At 35.4% G+C, this 15,169-nt stretch overlaps 1 protein-coding gene across 1 annotated transcript; it reads left to right on the plus strand.

Annotated features, from left to right (window-relative positions):
* Nucleotides 1-242: 242 nt before the first annotated feature.
* Nucleotides 243-13,843, plus strand: LOC128995223 (NEDD8-conjugating enzyme Ubc12). Its single transcript, XM_054420167.1, has 4 exons — nt 243-637; nt 8,034-8,128; nt 9,061-9,267; nt 11,977-13,843. The coding sequence occupies exons 1-4, from the start codon at nt 532-534 to the stop codon at nt 12,115-12,117; spliced, it is 549 nt and encodes a 182-aa protein (XP_054276142.1). The 5' UTR covers nt 243-531; the 3' UTR covers nt 12,118-13,843.
* The last annotated feature ends 1,326 nt before the right edge of the window (nt 13,844-15,169 follow it).

Raw genomic sequence — 15,169 nt, forward strand, 5'->3', positions numbered from 1 at the left:
TTTACTTTTAACAAGCCTGTTAACTATATTTTTAATTTTTTATGTCTCAACTCTCTCTACACTTTGCACACTACATTATGTTAATATTTAGGAGTTTCTATAGTCAATGGTTTTTGGGACATTATGTACAATGTATCTCATGACCGTTGCCCTAAGAACAGAATTGTCATTCCAAATCCGACCTGTCTCGACTGAGGAGTGAGGACTCCGATTCCGACTGTCAAACAAATAGACAACTCTGAAGTCTGAAGCAAGTCTGCTTGTCTGCTTCTAAAATTCCATTTCCATTATCTATACATAGTGTTTTACAAAAGAGTTCGCTGTAAATTTTCATGGATAGTTGACACAGGAAGAAAATTCTAAAACTATTTAGGCCCTATATATTACAAACATTTTACTCAGTAATAAAATTAACAATTAGTCTTTTATAGGCCCTAACTAACAAAATTTAATTGTTTCTCTCAACAAGTTAGTACGTTGCAAAATTGTCGTTTTTGTGTTCAACGAAAATATTGTTATTTTCTTCTAAGTATGATCAAGTTATTTTCTTTGAAACAGCAAAAGAAGGATGGTGAGGCTACCCCGAAAGCAGGAAATCAAAAGAAGGCGTCTGCTGCACAATTGAGGATAACCAAAGGTGGGATTGAAACTCATAGGGCTTAACGCTTCATAAATCCATTTGGCTTACTTTACTGTACTTGATTGGTTAAGTTAACAATGCCATAGACACTATAGGCCCTGCTAGGCCTTAGGCACCTGGCTATTTATTTGTGGTTGTTACTGGTTTGGTAACACATTTTTTTCATGTAGGCCTATAAGCCCTGTGTTCCAAAGTCAGTTACTGTACCTATAAAAAAATTGATCAGGCATGTCATTGTCATGGGCCTCACTCTTATCCCTATAATAGGCTTCAGTAGGGCCTAGGTAACATCATAGTTTCTTTTTTAGCGAATTTCCCATATAGGGAATAAGCTATTACCGTAGTACTCATGGTAAGATCTGGACGCGGGACCGATTTTTTTTCGTTTTGAGGTCCCTAGAGGCCAAAAACACCATCCGTTCAAATTCATATACGGTATATATATATATATGTGTCCGTCAGCACGATAACTCGAGCAAAAATGATCTGATTTTGATTAAATTTGGTACAAACGTGTAAACATACGTTTATTCTAACGAGTTCGCGATCCAGCATGATCGGACCATGGGAACGGGTGTTTACGGGGGGTTTAATGGGGTAAAAATAGGTATTTCCCATTTTTGACCCAAAAAACATAAAATTTAGCAATTTATTTCCAAACCATTTTGTAGAGCTTAAAAAAACAAATAATTTAACTTAGTATAGCCTATTGAAGCGTTATTATGCGCCTAATGGTTACAGAGAAAATTATAAATTTAAAATTCCCTTGTTATTCTTATGGAGAATAAGTAAACTGTTGTAGTTTGCTTGTTTATGAACATATTTTGATCAAATTTGGAAAATGTTTTATTTCTTACTTTAACATTTTACAAAAAAAAAACAGCTTTACCCTCCCTGATGCAGCAAACCTAAGTACTTGCTAAACTAATTCTATTTAAATCGGGAATAAATGTTATATTTTTAAGTAGACATTTCAGTGTAAATCCAATCAGTCAAATGGAAATTCGCTTACTGTAGTCTGCAGGTTTGCTGCTGCGGGGGTATTGAATCATAATTAGGTTGAATTCAAGATATTTGGTCACTGCTAACTTAGCACAGGCCTATATCTTATATTCTTTTTTATATTTAGGTGAGCCCTAGGCTTTTGTAATGGTTGTTAATTGATTACCGTGTAACCTAAGAGACAGTCACTCGGTTATAACTGTTAAAATAGTAAAAAATATAGTAGGCCTAATAGCCTACTTAAATAGTTCTTAGAGTGTTGGAAAAGATGTCAAAAGAAAAAGATTAAACTTAGGCCTATTTGTTTTCTATACTTAGACCTAGGCCTATTCGTCGAACGCTATTAAAGAAATTATTGGGTTTCAGTTGTAAAAAAACAGAGAGGTAAAAAATAAACTAGGCCTAACAACTCAGTTCAGTTGTACAGTTTCTTAAGCTGCGTTGTCCAAGGCGCGTCTGTTGCGTCTGACGCAGAGCGATGATCGCCGAGCGATGATCGCTGAGCGTCGATCGCTTGGAGGCCCGTTGTCCAAGAACGTGTCTATTCAGTTCAACAGTTGGTTGCTGACTGTGTAAAAATTTATTTTCCTCTCACTATTAGCGTTAAGAGCCAAGTGTTGAAGATCCTATTCATCGAAGAGATAGAAAACGAGGAAATTCTGGACCTTTAGTGAACCTTGATTGTGTACCCACAGTGTTTTCAAAAAGAGAAGTGAGGAAGGATATTTTAGAATACCTACCAAAAACCACTTTAATGCAGACAAGAGTGCATTAATTGATTTTTTTACTTTTAATGGCAACAGTTTAAGTTGTAATAATTTAATTTATTACTAATTTATTATTATTTTGAAATTTTTCTTTACTTAAATACACAGATATCTCCTATTCTAAATAACTCCCAATATGTAATCCATAGCTAAAATAAAAGTCAATACTTTGGTGAATTATTTTAGACTATAACTTTAATTTAATTTTGATTTAATTTTGTGTTTTTGTTCGTAGCGGGTCTCTAACTCGTCTGATTTCAATTATCAATAACTCAAATGGAAGCCCTTACATTACTGAATATTTTAAGGTTGAAACGAACTGCAAGCGTTAATAAGAACTGGAGATATTTAAAAAAATGATAAAAGTACGAAACGTCTATAAGAAATGTATGGGGAAGGGTTTTCGTTTGAATTTCTTTAGAACGAAAAATAAATAAAAACGGATTCCTGCATTGAAATTAGCATGAAAATCTAGTTTTGTAAATTATGTGTCACAAAACTATCATTACATAAAAACAATATGTATATCCAATATGGCGGATCCAAGATGGTGGCCATAAACGTGTTTCCTATCGAAATGAAGTACTAACCACCCAATAAATACTGGTGGTGATCTTAAGTCAATACCTCGAAAATGTGCATAAAAGATGCATGTGGAATCATTTTTTATTATTTTTCCAATGTTGGGAAAAGCCAAAATTTTTTATAATGATTTTAGGGGGTTTCTCATGGACCGATTTTTGGCAACCTTTAGTATATCAATCAGCAGACTCAACACTACAAAATAAAACCCTAAAACATTATCTTGCAATCTTTTTAGGTCATATTCTATATTTCTTTGACTATAGCTATTACATTAAGATACTGTATATTATGGAGTATACGGGAGAACACAGAAACAACAATGCAATAGACGCAATAGACGCTGGCCGTCAGCGATCCCGTCTGCTCCCGGAGCAGTGCCCCGCGTCAGACGCTCAGCGTCTCAAGCGTCAGACGCTAGAGACGCTCCCCTGGACAACGGGTCCATTGAAATCAATGCTTAGCAGTCACTGAGCGTCCATCGCTAGCGTCTATTACTCAGCGTCAGACGCAACAGACGCGTTCTTGGACAACGAGCCTTTAACTGGGCTACCCTATTATTGATTGAAAGTTTCAATCCTATTAGAATTTAGCCTCTAACTTAAGTACCGGTATGCTATTAAGTTAAGTCTAAGAATATAATGAATGTAAGAATATAATATAATGCTATTAAGAATATAATGAAATAGTCATAAAAGTGTTAAAAGAATCATGTAAAATCATTCAAAATCATTTATATGGACAACGTTATTAATCTATGTTACATGTTATTTATATCGTAAATTTAAGTTTTTTTTTACTGTGTCTAATAGGCAAAGTTTATTAATAAACTCAGTTTTCAAAATAAAAAAAAATAAAAATAGTCCTCAAAGATTAGGTTAAAATAGTCGAGTCTAGAAAGGTAAGGATTTTACGGTAAAAGTTTAGTATGGATGGATTACTCTTACAGCCAACAATACTTTATTTTGAATCAGTGGTGTTCTTATTCCGCCTCAAACTCTTTTAATCCACCTTCATTTAACTTTATCAGGTCGTTAGCTATTCTAGGTAGGCCTATAGGGAAGTGACAACATTAGGTCTAATGTCACTGGCAGGCCTCCAAATATCATCTAGTAACTTAATGGTAGGCTATGAACCTATTTAGATTCTAGAGAAAAAAAAAGAAAAAATCATGAAGTAGGACATCATTAAGAGGGCTCTAAACCTGACTGCATTTAAGTTTACGTCCTCCGTTTACTCATATAGCTTACTGCATGTTTGGTTAAGGTTAGGTTTAGTTTAGAACAGTTTCATTTTATAATCAGCTGTCAATAATGTATAATGGTAAATTTAGGACGTAAACTAAAGTGCAACCCTAAACCTTTACCAAACGGCTGAAAAACACACCTCCGTATTACTCAAATTCTTAGCTTATTAAAGCAATTAACAACTTTCGGTGAACAGGAAAATGTTTCTAATGCAAAACACCCATGTACGAAGGACGCTCTGGTGAGCGTTAATAGAACTATCACCGCCAAGGAGATATTTGTCAGTGTTGCCAACCTGTTTCTCTGTCCATTAGGACATGGGACTGGTGTAATTCCCCAGAAAGGCTAACTGTGTCCTTAAATTGGATTAACCATTAAGACACAATATTTGTCACTCAACCCATATCGTAATTCTTGATAAATGGCTAAGCCAAATTGCATTATATTTGGGCTTTATCATTCAGAGAATAATATGATAGATATCGTAAAAAATATCATGAAACCTAATAAATGTTAAAGCATGAACATTTGAATCAAATCAGTCCAGTTAGTTTTAAATAAAAAGTATAAATACAAAAACAGCAGGATTTTAAAGTTTGCAATCACTATTGAGGTGCAAAGTGTAGTTTCTGTTATCATTACTTAGTACCGGGAGATCAGCCTTGCTCGTTTGTGGTTAATAGTTACCGTACGGTAATAGTTCTAATGTATGCCAATTAAAACCCCCAGATGTAATAAGTTTAATTGGAATGCCTCAATACTTCGGGGATTATGTTTTGGTGTGAGAGGGCTGAGTAAAATAATCAGTATTTGATCAGAACTATTTCCCCCTGAGTAGGTAATCTTCAGTGTAATCTTTTCTCAATAGTTACAACTGATGTTTTTTCCCTTTGTATCCTACTGTAGGGTATACATATTTTAATTTGCTAAGTATACTGTGGGTGGCTTGTTATAAACACATGTGACAAGTCTTTTGTTAACTTTTTCCTTGTTATTATGTTCAACCAACATAGTTACTTGGCAACCCATAGGCCCTAAGGCCAATGGTAAATTTTTAAATGAGTTGTGTAGCAAAATACCTACAAATTTTCCTAAGGTAGTGTTTATCACATTTTTAAGGCTATAAGTCCCTAATTTCAAAATCCTACCCGAGATTACAGTCAGACATAATAGTTACAGACAAATAGACGTAGCTTGTTACAGAGATATTAAAAGTCGTTACTGTACTAGGGGTATCCTGGGCGTCATGTGGCAAGGAGGGGTGTCACATTAGGCCCATATATTATTAATTTAGGTTATTATATACTGCTCGTATGATCAACTGGCATTTTTATATAACCCTTTGCGGCAGCTCTCCGCTACGTCAATGACGTCGCTGCTCTGGTTGTAGGCAGAAGACATTTATGCCTGGCTGGGACTGAGCTAAAACTCGGTATTGTGATGCTTCGTGCCACCGAGTGGATGTAAGACCACGGCTAGTCACTGGTGGTTGAAAGACCAAGATCAAGGTCCTTACCAAGAAGAGAACTCTCACCGTCCTTCCTGTGCAAGTGGGCCATGGCCAACTGGAGACCAAGCCATATATGCCAAATACTTTTGTGTTGATTGACAATATGATGTCCACGGCAAGTAGATCAAGCGAATCGTAGACAAAGCTGCTAAAAGAGTCGCTGCCTTTAGTAGGCTTATGCGAAACGTCAACAGGGGCTCCTGCAAACGCCACCTATTGATGTCTGCTTTCCAATCAGTGCTCTTTTACGTTGTTGAAATCTGGGCCCATGTGCTGGAGAGGCGTGTCTTCCGTGACTGACTTTCCTTCGATCAGCACTAAAGGGCCTTGCGAGTTGCTTCTGTCTACCACACGTTCTCTGACCCTGAGTCATAGAATACACTAATGGCCAGTGTCATCCTCGTCTTCCATCTTGCAAGGGAGCGACAGGCAATCTACCGCAGGAGACCTGAAGTAGGCAGAGAGACTGCTGCCACAGAAGAACGCACAGTTTCAACCGGTGGCAGCGTCAATGGTGCGCCGAGGCTAGGGGGTGTTGGACCGCCAGGCTCATTCCCAGTATCCGACCATGGGTGGTAAGGGAGCATGGTGAGGTCGGGTACTTTGTGACCCAGTTTTTGTCGGGCTATGGGTACTTCTGTGCCTTTTTGCACAGATTGGGTAAGGCTGCCAGCTTAAACTGTCTGTACAGCACCTGGAACTGTGGCAAGAAGTTCATCGAGGCCATACTTAGGGCTAAGAAGGTCAATCTCAATCCGCCTTTGGAAGAAAATAAGAAGGAAAAGGAAAACCCGGATGGCATAATTAAAAAGGCCCGAAGTAGTGTGCTAAACAGTTCCGGTATAGTGTCCTAGGAAATGAAGGGGGTTTTTTAGCTGGTAGTCTGGGGACTTTGAGCCCGTGTGAGTCCGACTCTACTGAGAGGACGTCAAGCCTCTCAGTGTGCGCAAACTCATTTTGACCTCCTCCCCACAAAAAAAGTCATACACTAAAGAACCACGCTTGTTGATTGTGGACATAAAATATTTTTCATGTGTCTCTCTCATGTTCAAGGTTATTATAGTATTTTTGCCACATTATACTGTTTTGATAGACATTTAACATATGAAATTAGTCCGGAAAACACCTGTTTGTTTCCTGCTTGATAAAATAGTGTTTCATTACCTGCTACTTAACTGTAATAAATCTTTACTGGTCATCATCTGATTATAATTAGCAATAAGTCAACGAATCAATAAACAAAAAAATAACCTCTCTTAGAAGCTATGAGCAGTAAGTGATTGTTTTGAAAGTCCTTTAGTCGGTGGGATTATTTAACGGATTTGTACATTATTTTTTATAGTTAGGTTAGCTTAGAGTAGTATGGTGAAAAATATTGTAGCCTATGTCGTTCGTCCAAAATGTGTTTACCATACTAATCCCGCACTCACGTTGGAACAACCATTACTCGTCCGGTAAACACCTATTTCCTGGAATTGTAAGTTAATACCTATACTATTAGTCTCCAAACCAGCACCAGTTCTTTTATAATGCTAGGGTTGAGTTCCCCTTAAATCCCAATAATTCATGTGAGTCGTTCCATGTCAAATGAACAAATTGTACTGTTCAAACTAAACCTTCATGACCTTCCCATCCACTCATTGCTCCACACACATCTTTAAATCCATCACTTGCCATTAAACCTATTAATACACTGTGAAAGAGTGTTCATGTCCTTGACCCAGTGCCTACTCAGTGTAGGCCTTTGTACTTCTCGGATTGATGATTTGCAAATAGCCTTGTCTTTCCGCTAGTAAAGTTTAAGTTGTAAATGTATGTTTGTACACATGATTGGAGCTCCCAAAATTCTTTTCTAAAGTTTAACAGTCTTAAACTATAATGCAGAGGTAAAAATCTTGTTTACCACAAAATTCATAGTAGCCAAACCATACTCAATGGGGTTAGTAGATGTAGAGTTCAGATAGTGATACAATTAAAAGTATTCATCATTATCAGAGTTTATAAATAGCCTACTGTTTAGGTAGGGAAAATAAGAAATAAGAGTCGGGTTACAAATCCGGTAAAACCAATATTTTAAAAATAATTCCCATCTACCCCCCAAAATAGTTCATAGTTCAGCTAATATTACTTTTAATAGTTTTACTGTTTTTAAGTGGTTAGGTACTAAATAAAAGAAGGAACTGCTGATAGTTTCCATCTTTCATCAACAAACAAACATTGTACGAGACACTAACATTACGTTCACGCCAATGTTTCGTTTGTTGTAATGTATATTTCTTTTGCAGACATCAATGAACTAAATCTTCCAAAGACTTGTAATACAGAGTTTCCTGATCCAGACGATTTGCTAAATTTTAAACTGGTCATCTGCCCAGACGAGGTAAGTATATCTTATTCCGCATAAAAACAATATAGGATCAAATATGATAAACAGTCACAATGAGTATATTATCACATTATATTTTTATATTAGCATTGAGCGTTATCCCTATTCTTAACCAAGTGGATCTTAAATCCTTTAAGTCTGAAAGTGTAATGTATCAACAATAAAGAGAAACATTATTAAACTTTTAGACAACTTCTTACAACTTTTAATGTAAGTACGACTTTTTAGAGCACGGTTGAAAGCTAAAACCTGCCAGTGAAGTTCATGAGTACCAGATTTGTTAGTGCAGTTGACTATTAAAAATCTGCTCAATGGCTGAGCAATTTAAGACCCAGTCTGGAAACAGCACCATATATTGAGGATTCAGGAGTTGGTAGCATGTCTTTGGTAGAGCTTGGTAGAAGAGGCCCCTAGTGGGTGGCTGAAATAAACACTAGATGGCTCATGATGAAGTTGATGAAATGGTTGGGTTCCATCATTGACTATACACAGAAATAGACTTCCCATGTGATATGAAAGTTTGAAACCAAGAAAATAGATGAAGTTCAGGACCATCTCACCAGAGTTTACTAGTGTATTGGGTTGAATATTAATTAAAACCAATGCAGTATCATAGCAAACTGCTGATTGATTTATCACTAATATCACTTAACACAGAATATTGTCATTAGTTGGTGACCATCTCAACAGATTGCATCACGTTTTTTGGCTTCAAATTTTTACATTACATGTGAAGTCTATTTCTGTGTATAGTCAATGGTTCCATGTAAATTGCATTTTGCGGTTCGCTACTATTTACTTGTAAGTTTTTTTAAAGATTTTGATACTCAATAAAAATAGGCATAGTTGATTTGTTAATCTTTTTTACTCAGAGGATCCAGTTTCCCTAAGTAGTATCCTTATATTGACACCAACCTTCGTTGCAGGGTTTCTACCGGAGCGGAAGGTTTGTTTTCAGTTTTAAAGTAGGGCCCAACTACCCCCACGAGCCCCCCAAAGTCAAGTGTGAAACGCCCGTCTACCACCCCAACATCGATCTCGACGGCAACGTCTGTCTCAACATCCTCAGAGAAGACTGGAAGCCAGTGCTCACAATCAACTCTATCGTATATGGATTACAGTATTTATTCCTGGTGAGCTTATTTTTACTATAAGGGTTTCTATTTTAATCCCTTCACTGCTTTACATCTTACAATAGAAGACAGTAAGCAAAACCATTAATTCTCTGCACTTTTAATGTTGAATCATAGTACTAACATGGTGTGAACAATTGAAACACTGAAGAAAGAATAAATACTGTTACAAAACTACAAAAGTAGTCATGTAAAACATGGTGTGTATACACATATACAAAATACTAATAATGTGCAATTCCAAGTTTGATTTTTGATTCTGATACTAAGCTCTTTTTAAACTACAGTAGTGTCCGTTGCTTGAAATTGAGCAATTGCTAAGTATTGGAGGAGTTATTTTAACACTGGGTGAATCGAAATAAATAACTCTCAAAATTATTTAATGTTAATCTATTAGATCCGCACCTATCTACTGGAAGTACCTACCTGCTCTGTTAAAAAAACTCTTTTTTAACAATACTTAATTTTTTTATTATTATTATACAATAATAAGTATTTTATAACTTTTTGGGACCTGACCTTGTTCATTAGTGTTCTATAAAAGTAGTTAAAGCTCTCAAAAGGAATTTCCAAGACTTGCAGCCGCATAAAGTTGTCTATGTGAAAATGCAGGAAAGTTAATATCCTGCTAATAAATGTTCAACTCTTGCTATGAACTGGCAAAAAATTTGGATTTACAAAAAATGGATTTAGAATGGCAGCTTTTTTTCTTATAGATTCAAATTTACTTTGGGTATCACAGTTCGTTCCTTAGGCTTACTTGAAGAACCTGTCAAAAACCTTACAGAAAGTAAATAAAGAAACGTCTTATAACACTTAAAACATATATTTACGCTTATACTGCTACTCACAAGACGGTAAATATACAAAACAGATGGTAAGTGGTTACAGGATACCTACGCAAACGGACACTACAATCAACAGCAAGTCTATTCATCCGACAATCCACAAGACCGCAGCCTTTAGATCTATGCTGTACTGTGCATATAAGATCCCATTTGGCCAAGCCAATAGGAAGAAAGAGCTGGACACCATTAAGAAGATCACTCAAGTTAATGGATTTCGAACCAAGACAATAGAGGACATCGCAAGGAAGAAGAGGAGGAAAATCGATAGGCAGAATACACTACACAGCAGAACAACATAAGAAGAGATAAAAGAGGAAAACACCAGATATATCACATTTCGCTACACGGGACTACAACACAAAGGACTGCTAACAGATTCAAGAAATACGAAGTTTCAATAGCCTACAGGACTCAGAACCCCATGAGTAAAATACTGCACCCGAAAATAGAAGATTTCAACAAATTTTTGAACAAATACATTTTGATTCCAGTTGTAGGGTACTTATAAAAATGTATTGGCCGGTGCTTCCGGTAGCCAATAGGGTATAAGTAGGGACGCCATTAAGATTCTTGTCATTCGCCTATTGGGTCTGATGATGATTGGAGTGTCCAATCGAAATCGATCACCACTTACCATCTGTTTTGTATATTTACCGTCTTGTGAGTAGCAGTATAAGCATAAATATATGTTTTAAGTGTTATAAGACGTTTCTTTTATTTACTTTCCGTAAATTTAATAACACGTACAGTGCTGATCAAGAAGTTATTTAGTGAAAACCTTACAGTCTCTAATGCTGTTATGCAAACATTTCACTCGTAATTACGCTCCATTAATTGATCAATTTGGTTGTATTTTTAAATTTCTTATCAACACTACCACTGATTTTTTTAATAGCTGATGTGGTGGCAGTTCACTTAGATAGCAGACAATATAAAATGTTGGTACAAACTATTTACTATTCTGTCGGGTATTTATTTTTTCCTGCTTATCTGACATTTCATTAAAACTTTCTCTAGCCCTGGGATCATAGATGTTTTTAACCTAGTAGAAGTTTGCTGTATCAGTAATAACAACAATAAATAAACAAATGAGAGTCACACGTGAAACTTAAAATACTTCAAATTAAAACCAAACAAACAGCTGGTTTGAATATTATTATTCCATAAGCTTAACATGGCAACATTGAGGGCCACTGGGGCAAAGCCTTTACTACAGTAGACATTGACTCATTTTATGGTTAGCAAAACTTCAGAGTGAGCTCTCAAAATGACACCAAAAACATCAAAATTGGTAAAATCTCTAGGAGGAGTTCTGTTTGCAAAATAGCCCTTTTAAAATCTAAATATATAAAACAAAGTCATGTTTAAAACACCACAAGAACGGCTGGACCGATTTGAATGGTTTTTGATTCGTTGGATTCACCTCTGTCTTGATTAACATATAGGCATATTCAGTATTGTATTTAACCTTAGGGCTGAGCCCCACTGGCCTGTAAAGTTTGTACGTTAAGCTTATGGAGCTATTGGAAGAATGTAAATAATCAAATGTATTAATTGAAGTCAGCTGTAAATACTTTAATTTGCCAGTTCAAAGAGCAGAGGTTTTAGGTTGAATACCCATTTTCAAATCACAACAACATCAAGTTGTAATCCATGAAATCCGACAGACGTCTTCATCAATAAACAAAATACATACAGATGCATAAAGTTCACATTCAAAACATAAAAAAATATTTTTAATAAATGGTAGACTGGTTACGTTTAAACACAGGACAAACCGACGACAGGATTAGATGTAGGATTAGATCAAGATTGGTTGAAACTTATTGACACACCAATGTGTTCCTGTTTTCCCTTTTAGGAGCCGAACCCAGAAGACCCGTTGAACAAGGAAGCTGCAGAGGTTCTTCAGAACAATCGACGGCTGTTTGAACAGAACGTACAGAAAGCGATGCGAGGCGGCTACGTTGGATCGGTCTACTTTGAACGTTGTCTCAAGTGATGTGGTCCCGGCGTACAGGCTCGCTGACTGTGATCTGTGTACTTAGGCAAGCTCTTTTGTACATAATACGACTACAGCAACTTGCTTTTAAATTTTATTTCCTCTCAGATCACAACTATCTACTCTAAATGCTTAGATCGCAAATGTACATTTACCATGGAGTTGTCTAAGTGTAAAAATTTGAAAAATGTCACTGTATCATATTTGTAATTATTGCCATTTTCTGTCAGTCTCCTGTAAAATTCCTAATTTGTAAGGGATTTTTTTTATTTATACAAGAAAAATATTTATTTACATTTACTAAACTTTCTTTGTGTAATTTTGTGTACTACAATTTTAAATTTTAATCCTTTACTCAAAAATCAGACATAGTGGTAAAAAATAAAATACAGACATCAAATAATGATGAGATATCAGTTTCAACATTAAGTATTTTAATTTCCGATATTATCTATGAAACACTGAGGTGCTACTTCATAATGAACAATTGGTGATATTGTAAAATTATAGGGAGGCTGTATGCACACTGTTGGAGCTAAACGTTTGTACAAATATGATGAATATTGTTCTTTAGAAGTCTCTTGTCCAGTGACACAAAAACTGCTGAGTAGAAAAGTTATAGTTGCCAAGATTTATATGATGAGTACTGTAATAAAAAGTTTTCAACTCTCCGCTCAAATTCAATAAATACTCAAGAGTGAGTTGTTTAACTTTTCCAGCTATGCAACCAGGACTTTTTTGTGTTTGTAAAATTAGAATTTGTTTTTGTAAGGAAACCACAAATCTGCAGGCTGAATCCTAATTTTGTCACTATCTAACGTCGATTTAGTTATACCACTAATTAATGGCAAATGGAATGCGAGTCCAGCATTATCTTGCTTGGAATCAAACAAGCAACCTTTGTTCAAGGGGAGCTTGAAACCACTAAACCACCCAGACTAACCTTAGCTGCAGTACAAACATGATCATATTTACGTTGCTCAGAAAAGGGCTTCTCATGCCTACTAATAAGGGATGAATGTAAATAAATTCAATACTCGTCTTGTGTGTTACGTGGCAATGTTTTTCGGACCAAAATTTTGTAATCATTTTGTAGAAAATATTTTGGTAAAATATGTTTATTCGTGCACATTGACTGCTCAACAGGAAGGGTTACATAATATATTCACTGATTACCTCATTATGGCCATGATGTGTCATACAAAAAGGGAAAGGACACAGATTTCTGTATTTTCTTGGACAGGTTAAAATATGTTTTCATCTCATTACTCAAAAGATTGTGAATGAGAATGTTGCAACGTTTTGCTTCCTCACTGTGTCCAGCTTTGCTATACATCAGATCATAATACTGTTTTGTTTTAGGTAAGAGGTTCTCATAAATAATTTCAATTTACTGTATACTAATTATATACTCAACCTTAATGAAAATAACAAGTGCATATATTGTTTATTAAGATGCATGAATGGTGTAAAATACACTTAAGCCTTTGTTTTTGTATTTAATTTTTATTTCAGGAGTCAAAAAAACATTTTAGGTATCAACTTGTACATATCAATAATGGCAAAAAAAAACTGAAACCTCATTGAAAGAATTTGAAATTGTTTTTGAACCTATTTTAATTAGAATAATACAAAATACATTTTATTTATTTATTCTTTTTGTTACTTTCCAGACATAAACAACTTTTAGTTGTATTTTATTAAAATAAATAATTAAAAATCACTATTGAAGCACAGTTTAATTTATGAAAACCCCGATTAAATACTTGTGTTTTAATAACGGATCCGTGAGTTGTTGGCATGATTAAACTAATTAATATTCACCATTAGTTGCTAAGGTATGATGCAGATATCTTTACATTACATAAAAGCCAACACCTCCGTCAGAACAAATTCTATATTCTATGTCACGAGAGTTGTCAAGCTAAACCATTTAATTTAATTACAATTATAAATGAGCCTAGATATGCAACAGGGATCCAACGCACAAAAATATCAAACTTTTTAGGTATTGTAGCCTTTGGTTGGGTGAAAGAAACATCGATTTACATTGTGCAAAAATTATCCAACCACAACAACAGGTGTTTTGGCAATTTAAACTTGCTTATAACCCAAATTATGTGTCATGCTACTTTCACATTTTGCAAAAAGGATACAATCGCTTGTTCTATAAGAGATTCCCAAATTACTTGGTCCAGCTACATGGAGGTTTTTAATTTGAATTGTGGATATTCAAAGGCATGATCTGTGGATGCGATACTCCCTAGTGTGGATTAACATCCACACTAGTGAGTAGTACGACTATCTGCAGTACTATCCTGATAATTAGACCAATTTGCAAATTACAAGGTACAAATGTGGTTCGTATACCACAATAAACTGTAAGTCCCCTAGTTGCCATTGGCTGTATGGGCTATTAAGAGTCGGTAGGAGTCGATAATTTTGCATTGTTGTTGACCGTCAGATACCAGGCATAACAGTGGTTGTCTGAGCACCGATCAGCAAAACCATTCATTCACGTTGAAGCATATTAATCATGCACCGTAACCCTGATTATCAAGCAGAATATTTTATGTGATTCTTAAATATATTTTCCTTGTGAATTACTTTTTGGATTTTTTTGTTTTAGAGGTTGGAAAAAATCACAGTTTAAAAATCAATATATTTTTGTAGTTTGACAAAATAATAAAAATTAAAAAGTAGATAGTAAATCACATCCGCGGTTTCAATAGCTTTAAACTGATATATTTTGCATCTTTTTATGTTTATGCTTCAACCATTAGCAACCATTATTGCTTCTTGCGTAATATGCTTCAACCATTAGCGTTGTGGGCAGAAAATCTAAGATGGCCGGTGGTCCTGCCGACTCTTGATTAAAAGTCCTGTCACTTGGCGCACTAAAAAATGAAAGATGCAAAGTCAAAATTTGTTGGAAATATCTGTCTAAATCATGGGGGGCATCAGCTCATCTGCCTATGATCATGATTGATTGTGTTCAACAAGCTATCTTGGTTGTTTCTGTTTTGACTAATCTTATGAGCCAATCATCTAA

Source organism: Macrosteles quadrilineatus, unplaced genomic scaffold (assembly GCF_028750875.1).
Source record: "Macrosteles quadrilineatus isolate MER2022 unplaced genomic scaffold, UCM_ALF_1.0 Scaffold_5__1_contigs__length_97177068, whole genome shotgun sequence".
In the NCBI taxonomy this organism is placed as follows: Eukaryota; Metazoa; Arthropoda; class Insecta; order Hemiptera; family Cicadellidae; genus Macrosteles; species Macrosteles quadrilineatus.